We start from the raw sequence: 21231 nt of genomic DNA, 5'->3' as shown, positions 1-21231 counted from the left end.
TGTTTTTCTTCAGAATTCTATAGCTCTGTTGGATAGCTTATCATATATGGTTCTGAAAACAGGATACTGATGTTATTTCTTTTGACTTTTACCCAGTCTTGATTACTGCATATCTTTTTAATACTTTTTAAAAAAAGTTTTATTTAAGTAATCTCTGCACCCTATGTGAGACTTGAACTCATGACTCTGAGATCAAGAGTCACACACTCTTCTGACTGAGCCAGCCAGGCACCCCTCGCCTAGTACATATTTTAAATTTAGATTCTATGTGATTATATCTTTGTATATTTATTGCAACTGACCAGGTTGAAAAAATGTTACAGTATTTCCCTTTTTAAAAAAGTTTTTTATATGTAAGTTTAAGATACTTATATTATGTTTTTAAAGGATTCTGGAGTAAAGGAAGATGAATTACAGGCCATTCTTAATTACCTACTCACTATGCATGAGGTAACATTTGAATTTTATATTTTGGGATTTTATATTTTGAAGCTGTAGTGTCATTTTTTTTTAAAGTAAAAATTAAAATTATCTTTCATTAATTATATGACTATCATTGGGGGAGTAAATGTATTTAGGAACTAAATCTTAGCAACTTTCATTTAAATACCCTGTGTTATCACAGATGGCTTTGAGAATAATCATGAAAAGCTTTAAAAGTTTTGAAATTAGATCTTATTGAATGAATAAGAAAGTATGCCAAAGAATACCTTTATTGTATCTCTAGGAACCAGTGTAACATATGAAAAAATAGAATATAAATGTAAAACATGCCAATGTAATCTAATTAAATAATTGGATTAAATATTTTTTAAATAATTAAAATTCGGAATTGATGGAATTTCATGTTAAGCACAGCATTTTAAATGATAATTTACGTTTCTATTGTACAATTCATGTCTTGTGCTTTAATAAATATCTGTTATAGTATGAAATAATGTGTTTGTGAATCATTAATAAATGAGAGATATTATTTTGACCTATCTTAATTGAGGTAGAAAAGTAGCTTAAATTTCTTGATTGAGTCATATGTGACTCAAATATTAGTGATTGTGCTTTCTTTTTCCTCTTGATTAGGGCATTTTTTTCCTTACTCAGTGTAATAGTTGAAGATTTTTCAACTGAATTTCCTAGTAATGTTTTTGCATATGATTTTGCTTTTTTAAACATCTTTATTTACTTATTTGTTTGTTTATTTGTTTATTATTTATTTATTTAGGGAGTACCTGTGCATGCAAGTGGAGGGAGGGGCACAAAGAGAAGGGGAGAGAGAATCTGCCCTGTCAATGCAGAGCCTGACATGGGTCTTGATCCAATGAAATGTGATTTTGTTTTTTTATTAATCCTGACTCCCTAAGGGACTGAAGTATTTCATAAAAGAGAAATTGGAAGTCACAGTGATCTTCCCTTTTCTCTTACTTCGTTAATTCAGGAATCTTTCAATTCCTTCAGATAATACTTTTCCCAAGCCTCAGTGCCCTAGCTCTAGATTATCTGCTTAGCTTACTGAAAATTAGATATTCAAATAGGTGCCAAAACCAAAGCTCCAGAGCAGTGGGCAAAAACCTATAGACAAGGCAAGAGATAACTAGCTCTTGATAGCTGCTTCCCTTTTCCTCTTTGGGTCATTATTGCCCAAGTTGGTTCTGATAATATGCATACAATACTGGAATATTTAACCAAGGATGTATAGGATTTCTTGGAATTTTTTTTGTATTTCACAACTTACATATGCTTCTGTGCTATTCTGTCAATATTATCAAGTTATACTATATACAGTAGTCTGTTGCTTCAGCAAACATTTATGATCATCTATACTTTCACTACTGTCAATAAATAATATATGAAAACTGTTCAGTTGTTTCCTCCAAAGCTTACTGTTGGAACTAGCTTCTTGAGAGGGTCAGTGAATAAAGTGGTCCAGGTGAAAAAAATTAGGAAATGATACATATGTTGTCCCCAACACTGCCACCAGATTGACAACATCTATTACCTTATTAAAGACTGTAATATGTTTTGCTATAAAAAAGAAAACAACCTAGTTTTCTCTTCCCCCAATTTCTTGATGTATATACCTTCTCTAAAAAAATCCTGTTTGGTCAGATGTTAGTATATCTATAGAATATGTTTTCGGAAATCTTGATACTGTATTATAAGAGGGGTTTTGTTTCTTTGATTAAGAAACTATGTGACTATTTGGTGATGTGTATTTTGAGTTAAACAGAAAATATGTATATGTTTGTTAAAAGCCAGTTTGTTAAAAACAAGTATATATTGCTCAATATATATATATAACAAACTGGTTTGTTAAGAACCAGTTTGTTAAAAATACGTATATATTGCTCATATATCTACTTATTATTTTAAGTTAGAATTTCTTTTGTTATGGAAGTATACAGTGTTCAAAAAAGTTATTTTTTCCTTGTTTTAAAAAATTTCTACATTGATTTTAGGACGACAATCTAATGGATGTCCTACAACTGCTTGTTGCATTAATGTCAGAACATCCTAACTCTATGATTCCTGCTTTTGACCAGAGGAATGGATTACGGTAGGAGTTGTATATCAGGGATTTAATTATATTTAATATAAGAGTTTAGTTTGGAAATGATAGAAGATTCTCACATATGGGAAGTACTAATGGATCATGTATTATAAATGAGTTAGGATATAAGACCTGTTTTATGTGTTATGTTTTTTTTAAGAAATCTTTAATTTTATAGAGGCTGTGTTACTATTTAATTTGTGAAGACTGATCAAATAAATCATGTGAATATTTTGTATGGCTAGTGCTGTTAGACAGGTATTGTAAGATTGAATTCTTTAACAGTGTTATCTTTAGATCCTAGAACAGTAGTACTCATTTGTGGCGCAAGAAAAGATCTCTTTCCTCCCTTTTAAATATCACTACCTTTATACCCAATCCCAAATCATCATTGTATTAATCTACTTGGGCTTCCATAACACAATATCATAGACCGGGTTCCATAAACAACAGAAATTTATTTTCTTACAGTTTTGGAGACTAGAAATTTAAGATCAAGGTATCAGCAGGTGTGGTGTCTGGTAAGGGCTCTCTTCTCAAACTGTAGATAGCCACCTTCCCATTGTGTGTTCACATGACCTGTTTATATGTGTATGAAGGAAGAGAAAGAGAGAAAGCTCTCTGGAGGGAGAAAAAAAGCTCTCTTGTCTCTTTTTATAAGGATATTATTTCTGTTGTATCAAGGACCTAACCTTATGACCTCATTTTATCTGAATTACTTCCTTTTTTTTTTTAAATTTTTTTTTTTTTTAACATTTATTTATTTTTGAGACAGAGACACAGCATGAATGGGGGAGGGGCAGAGAGAGAGAGGGAGACACGGAATCGGAAGCAGGCTCCAGGCTCTGAGCCATCAGCCCAGAGCCCGATGCGGGGCTCGAACTCGCGGACCGCGAGATCGTGACCTGGCTGAAGTCGGACGCTTAACCGACTGAGCCACCCAGGCGCCCCTGAATTACTTCCTTTTAAGCCCCATCTCCAAATATAGCCATACTAGGTATTAAGGCTTTAACATATGAATTGGGAGGTATACATTTAGTCCATAACAACAACGAAACCAGAATACTTTTGTTTTAAATCATTCATTTAATAAAAAGATTTTGGACCACAAAAGTTTTAAGAACAACTTTGCCAGATGATAAGCTACGGTAACTAATGATCTAGTTACAGTAAATTTCCCAGATCAGTTCTCTATTTGAAATATTTTTTTAGTACTTTTCAATGCTCGTTTGCTATTAGAAGATGGCTTTATATGTTATCCTTAAGGGAGTGTATTTTTAGAGTTATCTAGAGAAAAAGAACCAGTTGAGAGAGACAGAAAGATTGACTGATTGATTGATGATTGATTTTAAGGAGTTGGCCCATGTGATTGTTGAGGCCAGTAGGTCCAAAATTTACATGGTTGGGAGGGCGGCAGGCTGGAGATGTAAGAGCTGATGTTGCAGTTTAAGTCCAAAGGCAATCTGCTGGCAAAATTCCCTCTTTTTTTTAGGGAGGTTAGTTTTTTTTTCTTCTCCTTCTGTTTTAAATGTGTATTTATTTTGAGAGAGAGAGGGAGAGGGAGAGAGATAGAGAGAGAGAGAGAATCCCACACAGGCTCCACGCTGTCAGCACAGAGTCTGATGCAGGGCTTGATCCCACGAATCATGATATCATGACCCGAGCCAAAATCAAGAGTCGCCAGCTTAACTAAGCCACCCAGGTGCCTGTCTTCTTTTCTATTAAAGGTTTCAACGGGTTGTATGAAGCCCACTCAAATTATGGAGGGTAATCTGCTTTACTCAAGAGTCTGTTGATTGAAGTGTCAGAGTAAATGCTTACCTCATAGAATGATTTGGAAAGTATTTCCTACTCTTCAACTTTTTTGAAGAGTTTGTATAGAGTAATTGTTATTTATTCTTTAAATGTTTGGTAAAATTTACCAGTGAAGTTATTTTTGTGTGAAATTTTCTTCATAGAGAGGTTTTTTGCTACAGTTTCCGATTTCCTTAATAAATATAGGGCTATTTTTTTTTTTTTTTTACCTATTTCTTCTGTGATGAGCTTTGATAAGTTTCCTTTCTTTTTACATTTTATTTTTTAATGTTTATTTAGTCAGAGAGAGAGAGAGTGCAAGCAAGGGAGAGGCAGAGAGGGAGAGAATCCCAAGCAGGCTCCATGCTGCCAGTGCACAGCTGGACATTGGGCCCAAACTCATGAACTAGAGATCATGACCTGAGCCTAAATCAAGAGTGGGAACCACCCAGGTGCCCCTGATAAGTTTCTATTGAGAAATTGTCTTTTATCTAAATGGTCAAATTTATTGGTATAGTTTTTCTCTTATTTGCGTTTAATTCTCTCTTGAACATGTAGTGATGTGACATCTCTCATTTCTGATACTGATAATTTTTTTTTTCTTTTTTTTTTTTTTTTTTTTTTTTTTTAAATTTTTTTTTCAACGTTTTTATTTATTTTGGGGACAGAGAGAGACAGAGCATGAACGGGGGAGGGGCAGAGAGAGAGGGAGACACAGAATCGGAAACAGGCTCCAGGCTCCGAGCCATCCGCCCAGAGCCTGACGCGGGGCTCGAACTCACGGACTGTGAGATCGTGACCTGGCTGAAGTCGGACGCTTAACCGACTGCGCCACCCAGGCGCCCCCTGATACTGATAATTTTTGTTTCAGATCACTCTGACAAGAAGTTGATCAAATTTATTATTGTTTTCACTTTTTAAGACTTTTTGAACATAGGCATTTATTATTATAAATTTCTTCATAAGCACTTTTACTTTAATTACATTTTTATTGTTCAAAATGCTTCTATTTTTCCTTTAATTTCATGTATTATCCATGTGCCTTAAAGAAGTGTGTTCCAGAGATCTTTTAATATTTGAATTTTGATTCCATTGTGGCCTGCAAGTATCTTTGTATGCCTTAAATTCATTTACATTTATTGGGAATTGCTTTATGGTGTACCATACTGGTACCATACCAGTGTATGGTATATATGGCTAAATATTCCATGTGCACTGGAAAAGTATATGTATTCTGATGTTTCTGCATGGAATTGTTTTGTAAATGTCAATTAGGCTGAGTTGGTTGGCAGTGTTCTTCAAATCTTCTATGCTCTTACGCTTTGTTTCTTCTACCATTTATTGATATGATTATTGAAATATGACTATAATTATGTTTTTTCCATTTTCATTTCTGTGTAGGTTTATTTTTCTTTATGTATTTTTAACTCTGAAGCTAAGTATGCCTATATTTTAGGATTGTTATTTATGTCTTTTTGGTGAACTGATGCTTTTATAATTATATCATTTTCTTTTGTATCTGTGAACTTATTTTTTCATCTGAAATCTACTTAGTTTGATATTTATATAGCTCTCCAGCTTTCTTTTGCTTTTGGTTTGCGTGGTATATCTTTTTTCCCCTTATACTTTTAATTTACCTATTTCTTTCCTCCTTCCTTCCTTCCTTCCTCCCTCCCTCCCTTCCTTCCTTCTTTCCTTCTTTCCTTCCTTCCTTCCTCTTTCCTTTTGACAGGGGAGGAGGGAGGGGGCAAGCACAAGTGCGTGTGAGCTGGGGGAGTGGCAGAGAGAGAGGGAGAGAGAATGCCAAGCAGGCTTCAGCTCTGTGAGTGCAGAGCCCTACTCGGGGCTTGAATCTATGAACTGTGAGATCATGACCTGAGCTGAAATCAAGAGCCAGATGCTTAATGGACTGAGCCACCTAGGTGCCCCTATCTGTATCTTTGTATTCAGTTGAATTTCTTATTGACACATTGTGATGGCTAATTTTGTGTTGACATGGTTGAGTCACAGTGCCTAGATAGTTGGTCAAACGTTAGTGTGGGTATTTTTGTGAAGGCATTTTTTGGGATAAGATCAATGTTTAAATTGGTGGACTTTGAGAAAAGTAGGTTTCTCATCAGGTCAGTTGAAGGCCTTAATAGAACAAAGACTCATCTCCCCCAATAAAAATGAGCTCTGCCAACAGTATGCCTTTGGACTTTATAACTTTTTTCTCAATCTCCAGAGTATGTGTTTACCCTGCGGATTTTGGATTTATCAAACTTCCGGAATTGTGAGAGCCAATTCCTTAAATCTTTTTGTCTTTCTCTATATACACATTCTGTTGCTTCTTCTTTTGCGGAAAACTATTACTAAAACACACAGTATAATTGAATTTTTTAGTTTTGAAAATATATTCTGAGAAACTAAGTCTTCTCATTGTGTTTAGACTACTTACTTTTTTTTTTTATGCCAAGTTTTTTATTTAATTGTCATTAATTAACATACAGTGCAATATTGCTTTCAGGATTAGAATTCAGGGATTTGTCACTGACAGAAAACACCCAGTGCTCATCATAACAAGTGCCCACCTCAATTCCCATCACCCGTCTATCCCGTTCCCCCACCCACCCAGAAAAAGAAATCAATGAATCTATCCCATTGACAATTGCACCAAAGATACTTTTTTTTTTCAATATATGAAATTTATTGTCAAATTGGTTTCCATACAACACCCAGTGCTCATCCCAAAAGGTGCCCTCCTCAATACCCATCACCCACCCTCTCCTCCCTCCCACCCCCATCAACCCTCAGTTTGTTCTCAGTTTTTAACAGTCTCTTATGCTTTGGCTCTCTCCCACTCTAACCTCTTTTTTTTTTTTTTTTTCCTTCCCCTCCCCCATGGGTTCCTGTTAAGTTTCTCAGGATCCACATAAGAGTGAAACCATATGGTATCTGTCTTTCTCTGTATGGCTTATTTCACTTAGCATCACACTCTCCAGTTCCATCCACGTTGCTACAAAAGGCCATATTTCATTCTTTCTCATTGCCACGTAGTATTCCATTGTGTATATAAACCACAATTTCTTTATCCATTCATCAGTTGATGGACATTTAGGCTCTTTCCACAATTTGGCTATTGTTGAGCGTGCTGCTATGAACATTGGGGTACAAGTGCCCCTATGCATCAGTACTCCTGTATCCCTTGGGTAAATTCCTAGCAGTGCTATTGCTGGGTCATAGGGTAGGTCTATTTTTAATTTTCTGAGGAACCTCCACACTGCTTTCCAGAGTGGCTGCACCAATTTGCATTCCCACCAACAGTGCAAGAGGGTTCCTGTTTCTCCACATCCTCTCCAGCATCTATATAGACTACTTACTTTTAACATAATTACTGATAAGGCTTTATTTGCACCTAGCATTTTATTATTTATTTGTCCCAGTATAATTTTTCCCATCTGTTTCTCTTTTCCTGTGTTCCTTGTATTTGAATTCCTTTAGTATTCTTTTAAAAATTAATTTTTGGTTTTGTATCTATCTTGGTAATCTTTTTAGTGGTTGCACTAGAGATTTCAGTCTACTTTGAGTTAATATTTTACCTCTTCACATAGAATCTAGAACCATTTCAATTTTATTTGTCCCTTTAACCTCCACAATTGTTTGTTTGTTTGTTTCTTTAACTTTCTTTAATGTTTTATTTTTGAGAGAGAGAGAGGAAGAGAGAGTATGAGCAGGGGAAGGGGCAGAGAGAGAGAGAGAGAGAGAGAGAGAGAGAGAGAGAATCCAAAACAGGCTCCAGGCTCTGAGCTGTTAGCACAGGGCCCGATGTAGGGCTTGAAACTCGTGAACCACAAGATCATGACCTGAGCCGAAGTTGGAAGCTTAACCGACTGAGCCACCCAGGTGCCCCTTCCTCCACCATTGTTTGTTATTACACATAATATATTGCTAGTCTCTCTAGATAACGTTACAGTTTTTATTTACACTTGTTATATGTGTTTTAAAGAATGTAAGGGAAGAAAAATGTTAAAAATTTTTCCATATCTTTACAATTTTATTTATTTGTGTATTTATGTATGTATGTGTTTATTTATTTTAGAATGGGAGAGCATGAGCAGGGTAGAGGGGCAGAGGGAGAGAGGGAGGGAGAAAGAGAGAGAATGAATCCTAGTCAGGCTCCATGCTCAGTGCAAAGCCTGATGCAAAAATGTATGGTTATTTCAATGTTTGCTAAATAAAAGGTACTACATTTTTGTACTTGCTATAAAGACATATTCTTTAGCTCCTCTACAGTTTCATTATGCTTTCTTTGTAATTGTCACATTTTGATAAGCTTTAGACCCTTATTTTCATACTTTTTGCTTCAGTTATATCTTTTTCCTTTTACTTTGGGTCTCTAGTAATGTGAATATTAGGGCTTTTTATTTCAATCTTCTTTCTTTGTTCTTCACATTTGATACTGTCTATTGATAAAGAAGCTTGCTATGTATGATAAACTTGATCTTCAACTTTATGGATATTTGTTTTTTATATTTTGATATTAAGCTCATCTCATGAATATTTTATTTTAGATTTGTACATTTCAGTTGTATAATTTTAATATGGTTAATTTTATACTTTTTCTTTTGGTTGGGAACTATTTTCTGATCCTGTTAGACTGTGTTTTCTTTTACCTTCTGGAGTATATTTATAATAGCTCCTTTAATATCTTTGTGTGATAGTTCCAACAATTTGCCCATCTCATCAGCATTTGTTCAGTGTCTTTTCCTGTGAGAAATGATTACATATTCTTGCTTCTTTGTACGTTGAGTAACTTTTTAATGTGTCTTAGACGTTGTCAATGTTATCTTTTATAAACTATGTGTTTTGTTAAAATCCTCTAACAAATGTTGATGTTTTGCTTGTTTTAATAAGAAGGGTCAGACTACAAGTTCTACTTATCCTCTGTGTGTAGGGGTTACAGATATCACTCATTTAAAAAACCTGTCTTGTCCTGCTTTGTGTCTTTTTTGCACATAATGTACTCAGGAATTAGGTGAAGAATTGGGTGATAATTCAAGTCTTTTTTCAATACAGAAAGATTTTGCTGTTCTGGTCTGTCTGCCCCTTGCAGGTATATCTCTTGGGTTAGCCTTGGGTTTTTATGGGCTTTTACAAAGATTTTGAGGATCTTTCTTTCCCATTTCCTTCTTTTCAGGTCTACACCACACCCTGTGTCCTCCTTCCCCGCACCCCACCACCTGTACAAACCCATTTTGTTAGTTCCCCTAACCAAAGGACAGTTTTTGTCACATTATTTGCCAGCTGAGCTTCTGACATCCACCTCTGAAATAAAGGCTCACTTTTGGGTCAGATTTAGAAGGGAAAAGTAAAAATTGAGACTCCTTACCTGCATAATGGGTAATTCTCCCAAGTTTTACCTCCTTTACACCAATGCAACTGCTTTTGTTTAGTACTTAGGAAATTGCTTTTTGCAGTTTTTCTTGTGGTTTTGGTTCTTTTTTTTTTTTTAATTTTTTTTTTTTCAACGTTTATTTATTTTTGGGACAGAGAGAGACAGAGCATGAACGGGGGAGGGGCAGAGAGAGAGGGAGACACAGAATCGGAAACAGGCTCCAGGCTCTGAGCCATCAGCCCAGAGCCCGACGCGGGGCTCGAACTCACGGACCGCGAGATCGTGACCTGGCTGAAGTCGGACGCTTAACCGACTGCGCCACCCAGGCGCCCCGGTTTTGGTTCTAATATGTAAGACTGAGAGGCTGTTATTAGCTTCACTCCATCTTCATTGAACCAGAACTCCCTGTTGATTTTTTTTGTTTTTTAAAAATTATTTTCTATTTAATGGTTTTATGATATTATATTTCCTTTCTTCTTTGTGGACTTTATTTCTTGTAAGACATGTCTGTTAGTAATGAATTTTCCCAGTCTGTTCATCTGAAAATACTTTTGTTAGTCTTAATTTTTTGATAATAGTTATTCTGGATATAAAATTTTAACAGATAGCTTTCTGTTTGCACTTTGTGATTTAATTGACTTTTGGCCTCTACTATTTTCAATGAGATGTCATCCTTGTATTGTTGTTTTCTTTGGGTTGAGTCCTATTTCTCTTGATGCTTTTAAGCTTTTTTCTTTGTCTTTGAATTTTGACTATTTTGTTTAGTTGTGATCCTCTTTGTTTTTATCCTTTTTTGGTTTATTGAGTTCTTGAATCTGCAAGTTAATGTTTTTCCATCACTTTTTGCCAGATTTTTTCCCATGGTTTCTTCAGAAATTTTTCTTGCCGCTGCCGCCGCTTCTCCTCCTCCTTCCTCCTTCCTTCTTCCTCCTTCCTTCTTCTTCCTTCTTCCTCCTTCCTCTTCCTTCTCCTTCTCCTCTGCCTCCTCATCCTCGTCCTCGTCCTCCTCCTCCTCCTCCTCCTCCTCCGGCACCTGCATTATAGCTATGGTGGAATACTACATTGTCTCATAGGTTTCTAAAAGTTCGCTAATTTATCTTCCATCGTTTTCTCTTTGTTCTTTGGGCTCACAGATTGTGTCTTAAAGTTCTTAAAGCTCACAGATTCTGTCTTTTGCCATATGAATTTGCTACTGAGTGCCTCTTGTGAATTTTTCATTTTTCTTATTTACTTTTCAACTCTAGATTCTTGTATTTCTTTTTTAAAAAATTTTTTAATTAAAAATTTTTAAAAATGTTTATTTTTGAGAGAGAGAGAGACAGAGTATGAGTGGGGTGGGGCAGAGAGAGAGGGAGACACAGAATCTGAAGCAGGCTCCAGGTTTCAGCACAGAGCCCCACGCAAGGCTCGAACCCATGAACTGTGAAATCATGACCTTGCTCTGAAGTCTGGTGTTTAACCAACTGAGCCGCCCAGGGGCACCCTCCCCCAACAATTTTTCTTAATTTTATTTTACTTTTGCAGAGAGGCATGTACACAAGTGGGGGAGGGACAGAGATGGAGGGAGACACAGAATCTGAAGCAGGTTCCAGGCTCTGAGCTGTCAGCACAGAGCCCTATGCAGGGATTGAATTCACGAACCCATGAGAACCTGACCTGAGTGGATGTTGGACGCTTAACTAGCTGAGTCACCCAGGGGCCATGTGGTGCTTTTTTATAGTTTATTGAAATTTCCTAATTGTTTACTTACTGTTAACCTAGTTTTCTTGTAACTCTTGATTTTCTTACCTCAGTGTGTAGTAATTTCTCAAGAATTAATGCCTCTCAATTTGTTGTTTTGTTGGTTGAATGGTTGCATGTGAAAGTGTTGTTTAATTTTATTTCTGTCTTTTTTTGTGGAGGGACATGCTGACTTCCACGTTGGCATTAATGGAAGTCATTCTTGCTTTTTTTTTTTTTTTTTTTAAATAGTATGCTTTAAATTTTGGTACTTTCCCAGTCTTTTACTTATTGTGAACAACTGAAAAATATGTAAATTGGACTGATATATGGAAATGTGAATAATTAGTCCTGTCTATATGTGGTTCAACTACTTTTAAAAAAACACTGAATAAAGAGATGTATTGAATATTTATATTAGTTATAGAAAACGGAATTAATTTGGGAATGATGGGTAGGTAGTTCCTTTAAATCTAATTGGAGTTCTGTGGAAATAATTTTTGGGTCCAAAATTCAGTATGAGATTGTGTAAATTGTAGATTTTCTTTCTCTTTTTTGTCTGTCTGTCTGTCTGTCTGCCTGTCTGTTGTTCTTTCTATCTTTCTGTTCTTCTTTTTTGAGCTCTTTCTTTTTTAACTTCTTTCTTAATTTCTTTCATGATTTAAAGAGACAGAATTCAAATGGAGCATTGATATATAATTTCATTATCTGTTTATGGTCACATTGCTGCCTAAAATATATTACCGTAAGTTTTAAAGGCCAACATGCAAAGGGCGCAGATATATTTAGTGAAGCTTTCATACTAACTGAAAGTCAAATGGAGTGTGACATAGACTCAAATTGAAAAAAATGGAGAAAATTGGAGGGAAGATAGTCTTTCCTGATGCAAGATAATACAGGTATGCCACACTGAATAATAGAAGTCAGTAGCATTTCTAAATTTTAAGTGGCAATTTAATTTCCATTAAATGACATAAACTTTCTAATTTATTTGTTAAATATAAATTCTTTTTCACCATCACATCATTTAGACGTTATTTCCGACACATATTCTTCCTATGTGTTCTGATGCAGTGTCACTCACTTCGTAAACTGTTTACAGCACTTCATTCCCTGTTTAAGTTTTAAGTATCAAATTTTTAATTTTTGAGTCTCATGAGCTTTAATCATATATTTTTATGTCTGTGAACAGATTGAAATAATTTGTTACTTTTCAAATTACTCTTTTTGGTGTTTCTATTACCTGAATATTTTCTTCATTGAAACTGCTATAGTGTACATGCCATAGTACATTTCAATTCAGAAAAAAGATATATATGTGTGTGCATATATACATCATATATATAATGTCCGTGTGTATTTTATTATATGATTATATGTATGGTCAGAGTAAAATAGATTATATGAAAACATTCCCCAATTTTAATAGTGCTTCTTATGGATTAATTTTGTCATCTTTTTCTACTTTTATTTCTATTTCCAATAGAGAAATGTATATATATTTATAAATTTTTTAATAGTTAGAAAAATATATAAATGTCATTGAAATGGTACAGGATTTTCCTGCTCTAATGTGAAGAATGGTTTTTGTGTTAAATAGGGACTAAACTTTGATCAGAAAGCAAAATATGCTCGCTTTGGTTTTTCAAAGTTTAGTGGTTCTGTTTAGTAGATATATAAACTAATTGGATTCTGCTTTAGTGAAAAATACTCAACACTTAAAAAATTACTTTAGGATAAATATTAGGTATATGGATCTTATTCTATTAATTTTGGTCTTCTCATGTGATTAATACTAATAAAAATTTGAAAGTAATTATAGTTTTATCTAGAGTTCATCTTCTGGTGAAATCATTGTAATTTTAACCAAAGATTATTTAAGTTAAGCTATAGCATTCATAGATTAATTCTATGTTAAAATATCTTTGAGTGTTGTGGTTTTTAAACTGCTATTAAGCTTATGTTAATATTTCTTTTACAAATAATTCAATTTTTATTTACTTAATTTAAATCATAGAAGGAAAACTTTTATAAACATAATAGTATTGTCCCAGTAATTGAATGTTATAGTTTTTTAAATACAATTTGAATTAAAAATAGCCAGTTTCACATATCTCATTTTATGAGATTACAATTTTTATGGACCTAGATGCTTTTAATTAATATTTTAATAGGGAACAAAGTTCTTTTCACATATTTCATTTCTGTCAGCTACTAGAGGATCAAGGTCTTTACTTTTTGTTCATAGTTATGTTTTTTCAGACTTAGTTATTGAAGACAAATTTTTTTAATGTTTACATTAAACATCAGAGTGTGAGCGGGGAAGGGGCAGAGAGAGGGAGACACAGAATCCAAAGCGGGCTCCAGGTTCTGAGCTGTCAGCACAGAGCCTGATGTGAGGCTTGAACTCATGAACCGTGAGATCATGACCTGAGCCAAAGTCGGATGCTTAACCAACTGAGCCACCAAGGTGCCCCATTTCAGACTTAGTTATTAAGCATTAAAATTTTTATCTAGGAGGATAGTTGAAAATCTTAGTATTTTAAAATAATCATAAACTTTTCAGATTTTTTTCTAAATGTTTATGAGGGAGGAAATGGTATAATGAATTAATTGAATGTTTTTTTTTTTTTTACTCAAATTGTGTATGATACTCAAATTTTTCTGTACTTTGTTTATGTTCAAATCAGTGGTCTGTTGGCTGAATGCCCTTGGAGATTATTTAAAAACTTAGATTATTATGTAAATTTTGAGAATTGATCATGAAATTTGTTTTAGATGTCATTTATGTTTCAGTCTTTTGCTTTTTATTTTTTATTATCATTCATTACCTGTTGTCATTATCATTCATTTTCCTGTTCCTTTGCTTTCCATGGTGAGAATTATTTACGGATTTAAATTATGTGTTACCACTAAACAGTGCTTTCTTTGTATTGATCTTAAATGTGGTAACTTCCAAAGGGCATTGTTAAGTCTGCAGTAGAGGAAAAAATAGTGACTCAGAACCAGCTTTATGCTATACAATTTGCATAAGTACATTTATGGGTGTAGTATAAATCACCATATTTTCTAAATGTTTTAATTTGTTCTCACTTTTTGGTTTTCATTAAAAGGAACAATAACTAGTAGAGATAAGCAAGTTTTTCTCAAAGACTTTTTTTTTTTGGAAGAGTTGTAAAATTTAGAGGGACGTATAGAGGTTTCCCACATACTCTCCTGTCCCCACACATGTATACTCTTCCTTATTATCAACACACCCATTAGAATTTACAGTTGGTGAACCTACATTTACACATTATAATCATCCAAAGTCCATAGTTTACATTATGCTTCACTGTTGGTATTGTACATTCTGTGGATTTGGACAACTGTATAATGGCATGTATTTGTCATTTGGTTATCATACAGAGTATTTTCATTGCTCTAAAAATCCTCTGTGCTCTGCCTGTTCATTCCTTCCACACCTACCCCCCAATCTTTGGCTCCCACTGACCTTTTTACTATGTCCATAGTTTTGCCTTTTCCAGAATATCATATGTTTGGAATCATACAGCCTTTTCAGATTGGCTTCTTTCACTTAGTAATGTGCATTTAAGATTCCTCCATGTTGGGGCACCTGTTGGCTCATTTGGTTGAGCATCCAACTTTGGCTCAGGTCATGATTGTGGTTCATTTCCAGCCCCTCCAGGCTCTGCACTCTCTCTTTTTTTCTCTCTCTCTGGACCTTGTGGGATTCTCTCTGTCCCTCTCTGCCCCTCACTCACTCAAACTCTCTCTCTCTCTCAAAAATAAAATAAAATAAGAAAACAAAAATTAAAAAAAAAATGAATCTTAAAACAAAAAAAGATTTCTTTATGTCTTTTCATGGCTTGGTAGCTCATTTCTTTTTAGTGCTGAATAATATTCCATTGTTGAGATATCCATAGTTTATTCATCCATTCATGTATTGAAGGACATCTTGGTTGCTTATAAGTTTTGCCAGTCATGAATACAGGTGCTATAAATATGCGTATGCAGGTTTTGGTATGGACATGGTTTCATCTCCTTTGGGTAAATACTGAGGAGTATGATTGATGGATCCTATGGTAAAAATATGTTTAGTTTTGTAAGAAATTGCCAAAATCTCTCTTCCAAAGTGGCCATGCCATTTTGTTTCCCCACCAGCATTGGATGCGAATTCTTACTGCTCTACATACATGGTGTTGTTGGTGTTCTGGGTTTTGTCCATTCTCATAGATGTGTATAGTAGTATCTCGTTTTAATTTGTATTTCTCTGATGACATATAATGTGGAGCATCTTTTCATAGGCTAATTTTCCATCTGTATATCTTCTTTGGTAAGGGTCTGTTAAGTTCTTTGGTCTGTTTTTAAATAGGGTTGTTCTTTTTTTTTATTGTTGAGTTTTAAGAGTTCTTTGTATACTGTGGATACCAGTCCTTTATCAGATGTGTGTTTCACATGTATTTTCTCCCAGTCTATCTTGTCTTCTGATTCTCTTGCTATTGTCTTTTGAAGAGCAGAAGTTTTTAATTTTAATGAAGTCCAGCTTATCAGTTATTTTGTTGTGGATTGTCTTTGGTTTTGTATCTTGTATCACCATACCCAAGGTCATCTAGGTTTTATCTTACGTTGTCTCCTAGGAGTTTTATAGTTTTGCATTTTACATTTAGGTCCATTTTGAGTTAATTTTTATGAAAGGTGTAAGGTCTGTGTCTAGATTCATTTATTTGAATGTGGATATCCTTTCGTTCCAGCATCGTGTTTTGAAAGAGTATCTTTGAGGGGCGCCTGGGTGGCTCAGTTGGTTAAGTGGCTGACATCAGGTCAGGTAATGATCTTGCAGTTCGTGAGTTTGAGTCCCGAGTTGGGCTTTGCGCTGACAGCTCAGAACCTGGAGCCTGCTTCAGATTCTGTGTGCCCCTCTGTCTCTGCCCCTCCCCAGCTTGCATTCTGTGTCTCTCTCTCTCTCAAAAATAAATACACATTAAAAACAATTTTTTTTTAAACAAAAAGAGTATCTTTGGTCCATTGTACTACCTTTGCTCTCCCTTTTGCCAATACCATACTGTCTTGATTACTATATCTTTATAATAAATCTTTTTTTAAACATTTACTTATTTTTGAGAGAGAGAGAGAGAGAGAGAGAGAGAGAGAGAGAGAGAGAGCAGGGGAGGAGCAGAGAGAGAGAGAGAGAGAGAGAGAGAGAGAGAGTGAGAGAGAGAATCTGAAGCAGACCCTTTGCTGGCAGCAGAGAGCCTGATGTGGGGCTTGAACTCATGAACTGTGAAATCATGATCTGGGTTGAAGTCAGACACTTAACTTGAGCCACCCAGGTTCCACGGTTTTATAATAAATCTTGAAATCACATAACATTGGTTTTCCAACTTTGTTTATCTCCGTCAGTAATTGTGTTAGCTGCCCTGGCTTTTGCCTTTCCATATAAACTTTAGAATAGTTTCTTGATATCCACATATCTTGTTGAGGTTTTGGTTAAAATTATATTGAATCTATAGATCAAGTTTTGGGGAGAACTGAGACGTTGAGAATATTGAGTCTTCCTGTAAATGAACATGGATTTTCTGTCCATTTATTTAGATCTTTTTTTGGGTTTATGCATCAGTTTTATAGTTTTTCTCATACATATCTTGTATATATTTTGTTAGATGTATATACCTAAGTATTTTATTTTTGGGGAGTGCTACTGTAAATGGTATTGTGTTTTTAGTGTCCTATTCCACTTGTTGATTATTGGAATATAGGAAGGCAGTTGACTTTTGTATATGAACTCGGTATTCTGCAACCTTGGTATAATTGTTTATTAGTTATAGGAGGTGTGTGTGTGTGTGTGTGTGTGTGTGTGTTCAATTCTAGATGTTCTTTGAACAAAGACAGCTCTATGTGTTCCTTAACGGTCTGTATACTATTTATTTCCTTTTCTTGCCTCACTGCATTAGCAAGAACTTCCTGTACAAAGCTGAAAAGGAGTGGTGTCTTGTACCTGATCTTATTTGGAAGACTTGATTTTTCTTGCTATTAGGTACCTTAGCTGTAGGGTTTTTGTGGATAGTCCTTATGAAGTTGAGAAAAATTCTCCTCTATTCTTAGTTTATTTAGAGTTTTTAACATGAATGGGTGTTGGATTATGTCAAATGCTTTAAAAAATTTTTTTAATGTTTGTTTATTTTTGAGAGAGAGAGAGAGAGAGAGTGTGAGCAGGGGCAGGGGAGGGGTAGAGAGAGAGAAAGAGACACAGAACTCGAAGTGGGCTCCAGGCTCTGTGCTGTCAGCCCAGAGCCTGATGTGGGGCTTGAATTCATGAACTGTGAGATCATGACCTGAGCCAAAGTTGGATGCTTAACTGACTGAGCCACCGAGGTGCCCCTCAAATGCTTTTTTCTATATCTACTTATACTAGTAATTTTCTTATCTACAGATTAATTGATTTCATGATAGATTATATCATTTGATTTGCAAATCTTGAACCAGTCCTTGCATCCCTGGGATAAATTTGTCATGATATATAATTCTTTTTATGTTTTTTTGCATTTGTTTGATAATATTTTCTTGAGAATTTTATTTCATCTTTTTTTTTTTTAATGTTTATTTACTTAGAGACAGCATGCAAGTGAGGGTGGGACAGAAAGGGAGAGAAAGAGGATCCCAAGCGGGCTATGTGCTGGCAGTGCAGAGCCCATGTGGGGCTCGCTGGAACTCATGAGCCATGATATCATGACCTGAGCCGAAGTCAAGAGTCTGATGCTCAACTCAGTGAGCCACCCAGGCGCCCCACATTTTTGTTAATGAGACTTATTGGTCTGTAGTTTTCTTGTAATGTGTTTATTTTCATTTTTATTTTTATTTTGGTATGGGGTAATGCTGGCTCATAGAATAGTTTAGGAGGTACTCCTTCTGCTTCTGTCCTTTGAAGGGAATTGTAGAGAATTGGTATAATTTCTTCCTCAATTTTTGGTAGAAGTTACCAATAAGCCAGTCTGGTTCTGGCCCTTTTGTTTTGGTAGGTTATTATTTATTGATTCACTATCTTTAGTCATTATAAGCCTATTTAGATCATCAGTTATTCTTTTTTTCCCTTTTTTTAAAATTTAGATTTTAGTTAATTACTATACAGTGCAGTTTTTGTTTCAGGAGTAGAATTCATTGATTCATCACTTACGTACAACACCCAGTGATCATCACAAGTGCCCTTCTTACTACCCATCACCCATCTAGTCCATCTCCCACCCCTCTCCCTCAGGCAACCCTCAGTTTGTCTCTATCATTAAGAGTCCCTTGTGGTTTGTTTCCCTCTCTCCTCTCTTTTCCTCCTTTCCATATGTTCATGTGTTTTGTTTCTTAAATTGCACATATTAGTAAAATCGTAGATCATCAATTATTCTTGTGTGTATTTTGGCAGATTATCTCTTTTAATGAACTGGTCTCTTTCATCTAGGTTATAGAATTTAAGGGCATAGAATTGTTCATAGTGTTCCTTTATGATTTGTTTTATGTTTATGGGATCTGTAGTGATGTTCCTTCTTTCATTTCTGAAAATAGTAAATTGTGTTTTTTTTATTAGTTAACCTGGCTAGAAGCTTATCTCCTTTATGGATCTTTTTCAAATCAGCTTTTGGTTGCATTGATTTTCTCTATTGATTTACTATTTTTAATATTTTTGTTTGCCACTCTAATACTTATTTATTTTCCCCTGCTTACTTTGGATTGAGTATTCTCTTCTTTTTTTAGTTTTCTAGGGTGGAAGCTTGATTAGTGATTTAAGTTTTTTCTTCTTTTCTAATAATTCACTGCTATAAATTTCCTCGTAAGGACTGCTTTTGCTGGATTTCACAGATTTTAATAGCCTGTTTTCATTTTCATTTAGTTTAAAATATTTTTAGATTTTCTTGAGACTTCCTCTTTGACCTACATGTTATTTTTTAGCATTTTGTTTAATATCCACATATTTTGGAATGTTGCAAGTATCTTTCTGTTAATGATTTCTAGTTTAATCTCCTTGTGGTCTGAGAACAAACAATATATCATTTCTGATCTTTGCATTTGTTTACATGTGTTTTATAGCCCTGAATGTGAGCTACTTGGTGAATGTTCCATGTTAGCTTAAGAAAAATGTGTATTCTGCTGTTACTGGGTGAAATAGTCAATAGATGTCAATTAAATCCAGTCAATTGATGGTATTGTTGAGTTCAATTATGTCCTTAATGATTTTCTGCCTGCTGGATCTGTTTCTGAGAGCCATGTTAACGTCTCCAATTATAATAGTGTATTCATCTATTATTCTTCTTACAGTATTATCAATTTTTATGCCACATTGTTTTATACTCTATGGTTAGGCACATACATGTTATAGACTATTATGTCTTATTGGAGAATTGGCCTCCTTTATCATCAAGCAATGCTCTTCTTATCTCTGATAATTTAACTTGCTTTAAAGTCTGCTTTCTCTGAAATTAGTGTTAATTATTCTTGCTTTCTTTTTATTAGTGTTAGCATGGTTTATGGTTTCTCCATTTACTTTTAGTCTGTATGTGTCATTATATATAAAGCGGGTTTCTTGAAGACAGTATAGTTGAAACGTAAGTTTTTAAATGTCAGGAATTTGTATTAAATTCACCCATATCTTGAAATTAGGTTTATATTCATGAATATATAAAAATAAATGTATACCTATGTATTTTAAGTCTTTACTTTTGAATAATAGTAATTTGTTTTTAATTTTAATTCCTTTAGTGTTATCTATAAACTTATGGCATCGACAAGTGAAGGAATCAGAGTACAAGCTCTCAAGGCAATGGGCTATTTTTTAAAACACCTGGCCCCAAAGTGAGTATAGTGTTCATGAAATCTAAAATGGGTTGTGGTATATTACTTTTTATTTTATAAATCTTTGGAATAGTATTTTTGTTTTGTGATTTCTCTAGTTCCTCTTCTCTTTATTTTTATTTATACAATCTATGTAAATTTAATCCATTTCTATATATTAAAAATAAAATGGGAACAGGAATATATAGGTTTTTAAAAAATATTTATCTATTTTTTTTGCATGTGCAAGTGGGGAGGGGCAGAAAGAGAGGGAGAGAGAGAATCCCAAGCAGACTCCAGGCCGAGCATGGAGCCTGATGCAGGGCTCGATCCCACACCTGGGAGATCATAACCTAAGCCAATATCAAGGGTTGGATGCTTAACTGACTGAGCCACCCAAGCACCCCAGTGTAGTTAGTTTTATATGAAATAAATTTTCCATTTGTTCTTCATTCATTATAAGAGTACATTTGTATAAATGGAATTTTAGAAACCATGGAGACTTCATTTCATGGGGGTTGATCATTTGCTTTATCTGTACTATAAAGCTGATATTTTAACCTAGATAGTTGTCATAGTATGTTCTGTTATATGGATAACTGAAAACTGAAATTTTTGTATTTTTTTCTTAGCTGAATGTAGATATTCGTATCCTACCTATTGTTCCTTATACCATGTTGGTTTATTATAAAAATTAACATTTGTGGCAATAGAGAAGTGTTGGCAAACTATGGTCTTTCTGTGGATTCCAGTTGGCTGCCTGTAAATAAAGTTTGGTTGGGACACAGCCACAGTCACTTATTGGCTTATTATATATGGCTGTTTTCAGATTGTGACAGCAGTATTGAGTTGTTGCTACAGAGCCCATTTTGTCCACAAAGCCGAAAATATTTACTATCCAGCCATTTGCAGAAAAAATCTGATGAATCTCAGGGTAGAATTGAAGTTTATGATACTTTAGTTTCTAAATTTTTGCTTGGAA

General features: G+C 34.6%; 1 protein-coding gene across 1 annotated transcript in view; it reads left to right on the top strand.

Annotated features, from left to right (window-relative positions):
- Positions 1 to 21231, top strand: part of LRBA (LPS responsive beige-like anchor protein) — a 792976-nt gene that overhangs the window by 151111 nt on the left and 620634 nt on the right. The window contains exons 16-18 of the mRNA XM_047092315.1: positions 388 to 450; positions 2454 to 2551; positions 20178 to 20270. Coding sequence (XP_046948271.1) covers positions 388 to 450; positions 2454 to 2551; positions 20178 to 20270 — 254 coding nt within the window. The remainder of the gene's footprint in view (positions 1 to 387; positions 451 to 2453; positions 2552 to 20177; positions 20271 to 21231) is intronic.

The sequence above is a fragment of the Lynx rufus genome, unplaced genomic scaffold (genome assembly GCF_022079265.1).
Source record: "Lynx rufus isolate CCGP_SWC_20201006 ecotype Redwood Valley unplaced genomic scaffold, mLynRuf1.p SCAF_3, whole genome shotgun sequence".
Classification (NCBI taxonomy): domain Eukaryota; kingdom Metazoa; phylum Chordata; class Mammalia; order Carnivora; family Felidae; genus Lynx; species Lynx rufus.
The sequence above is the reverse complement of the archived record's forward strand: the minus strand, read 5'-3'. Positions and strand labels throughout refer to the sequence as shown.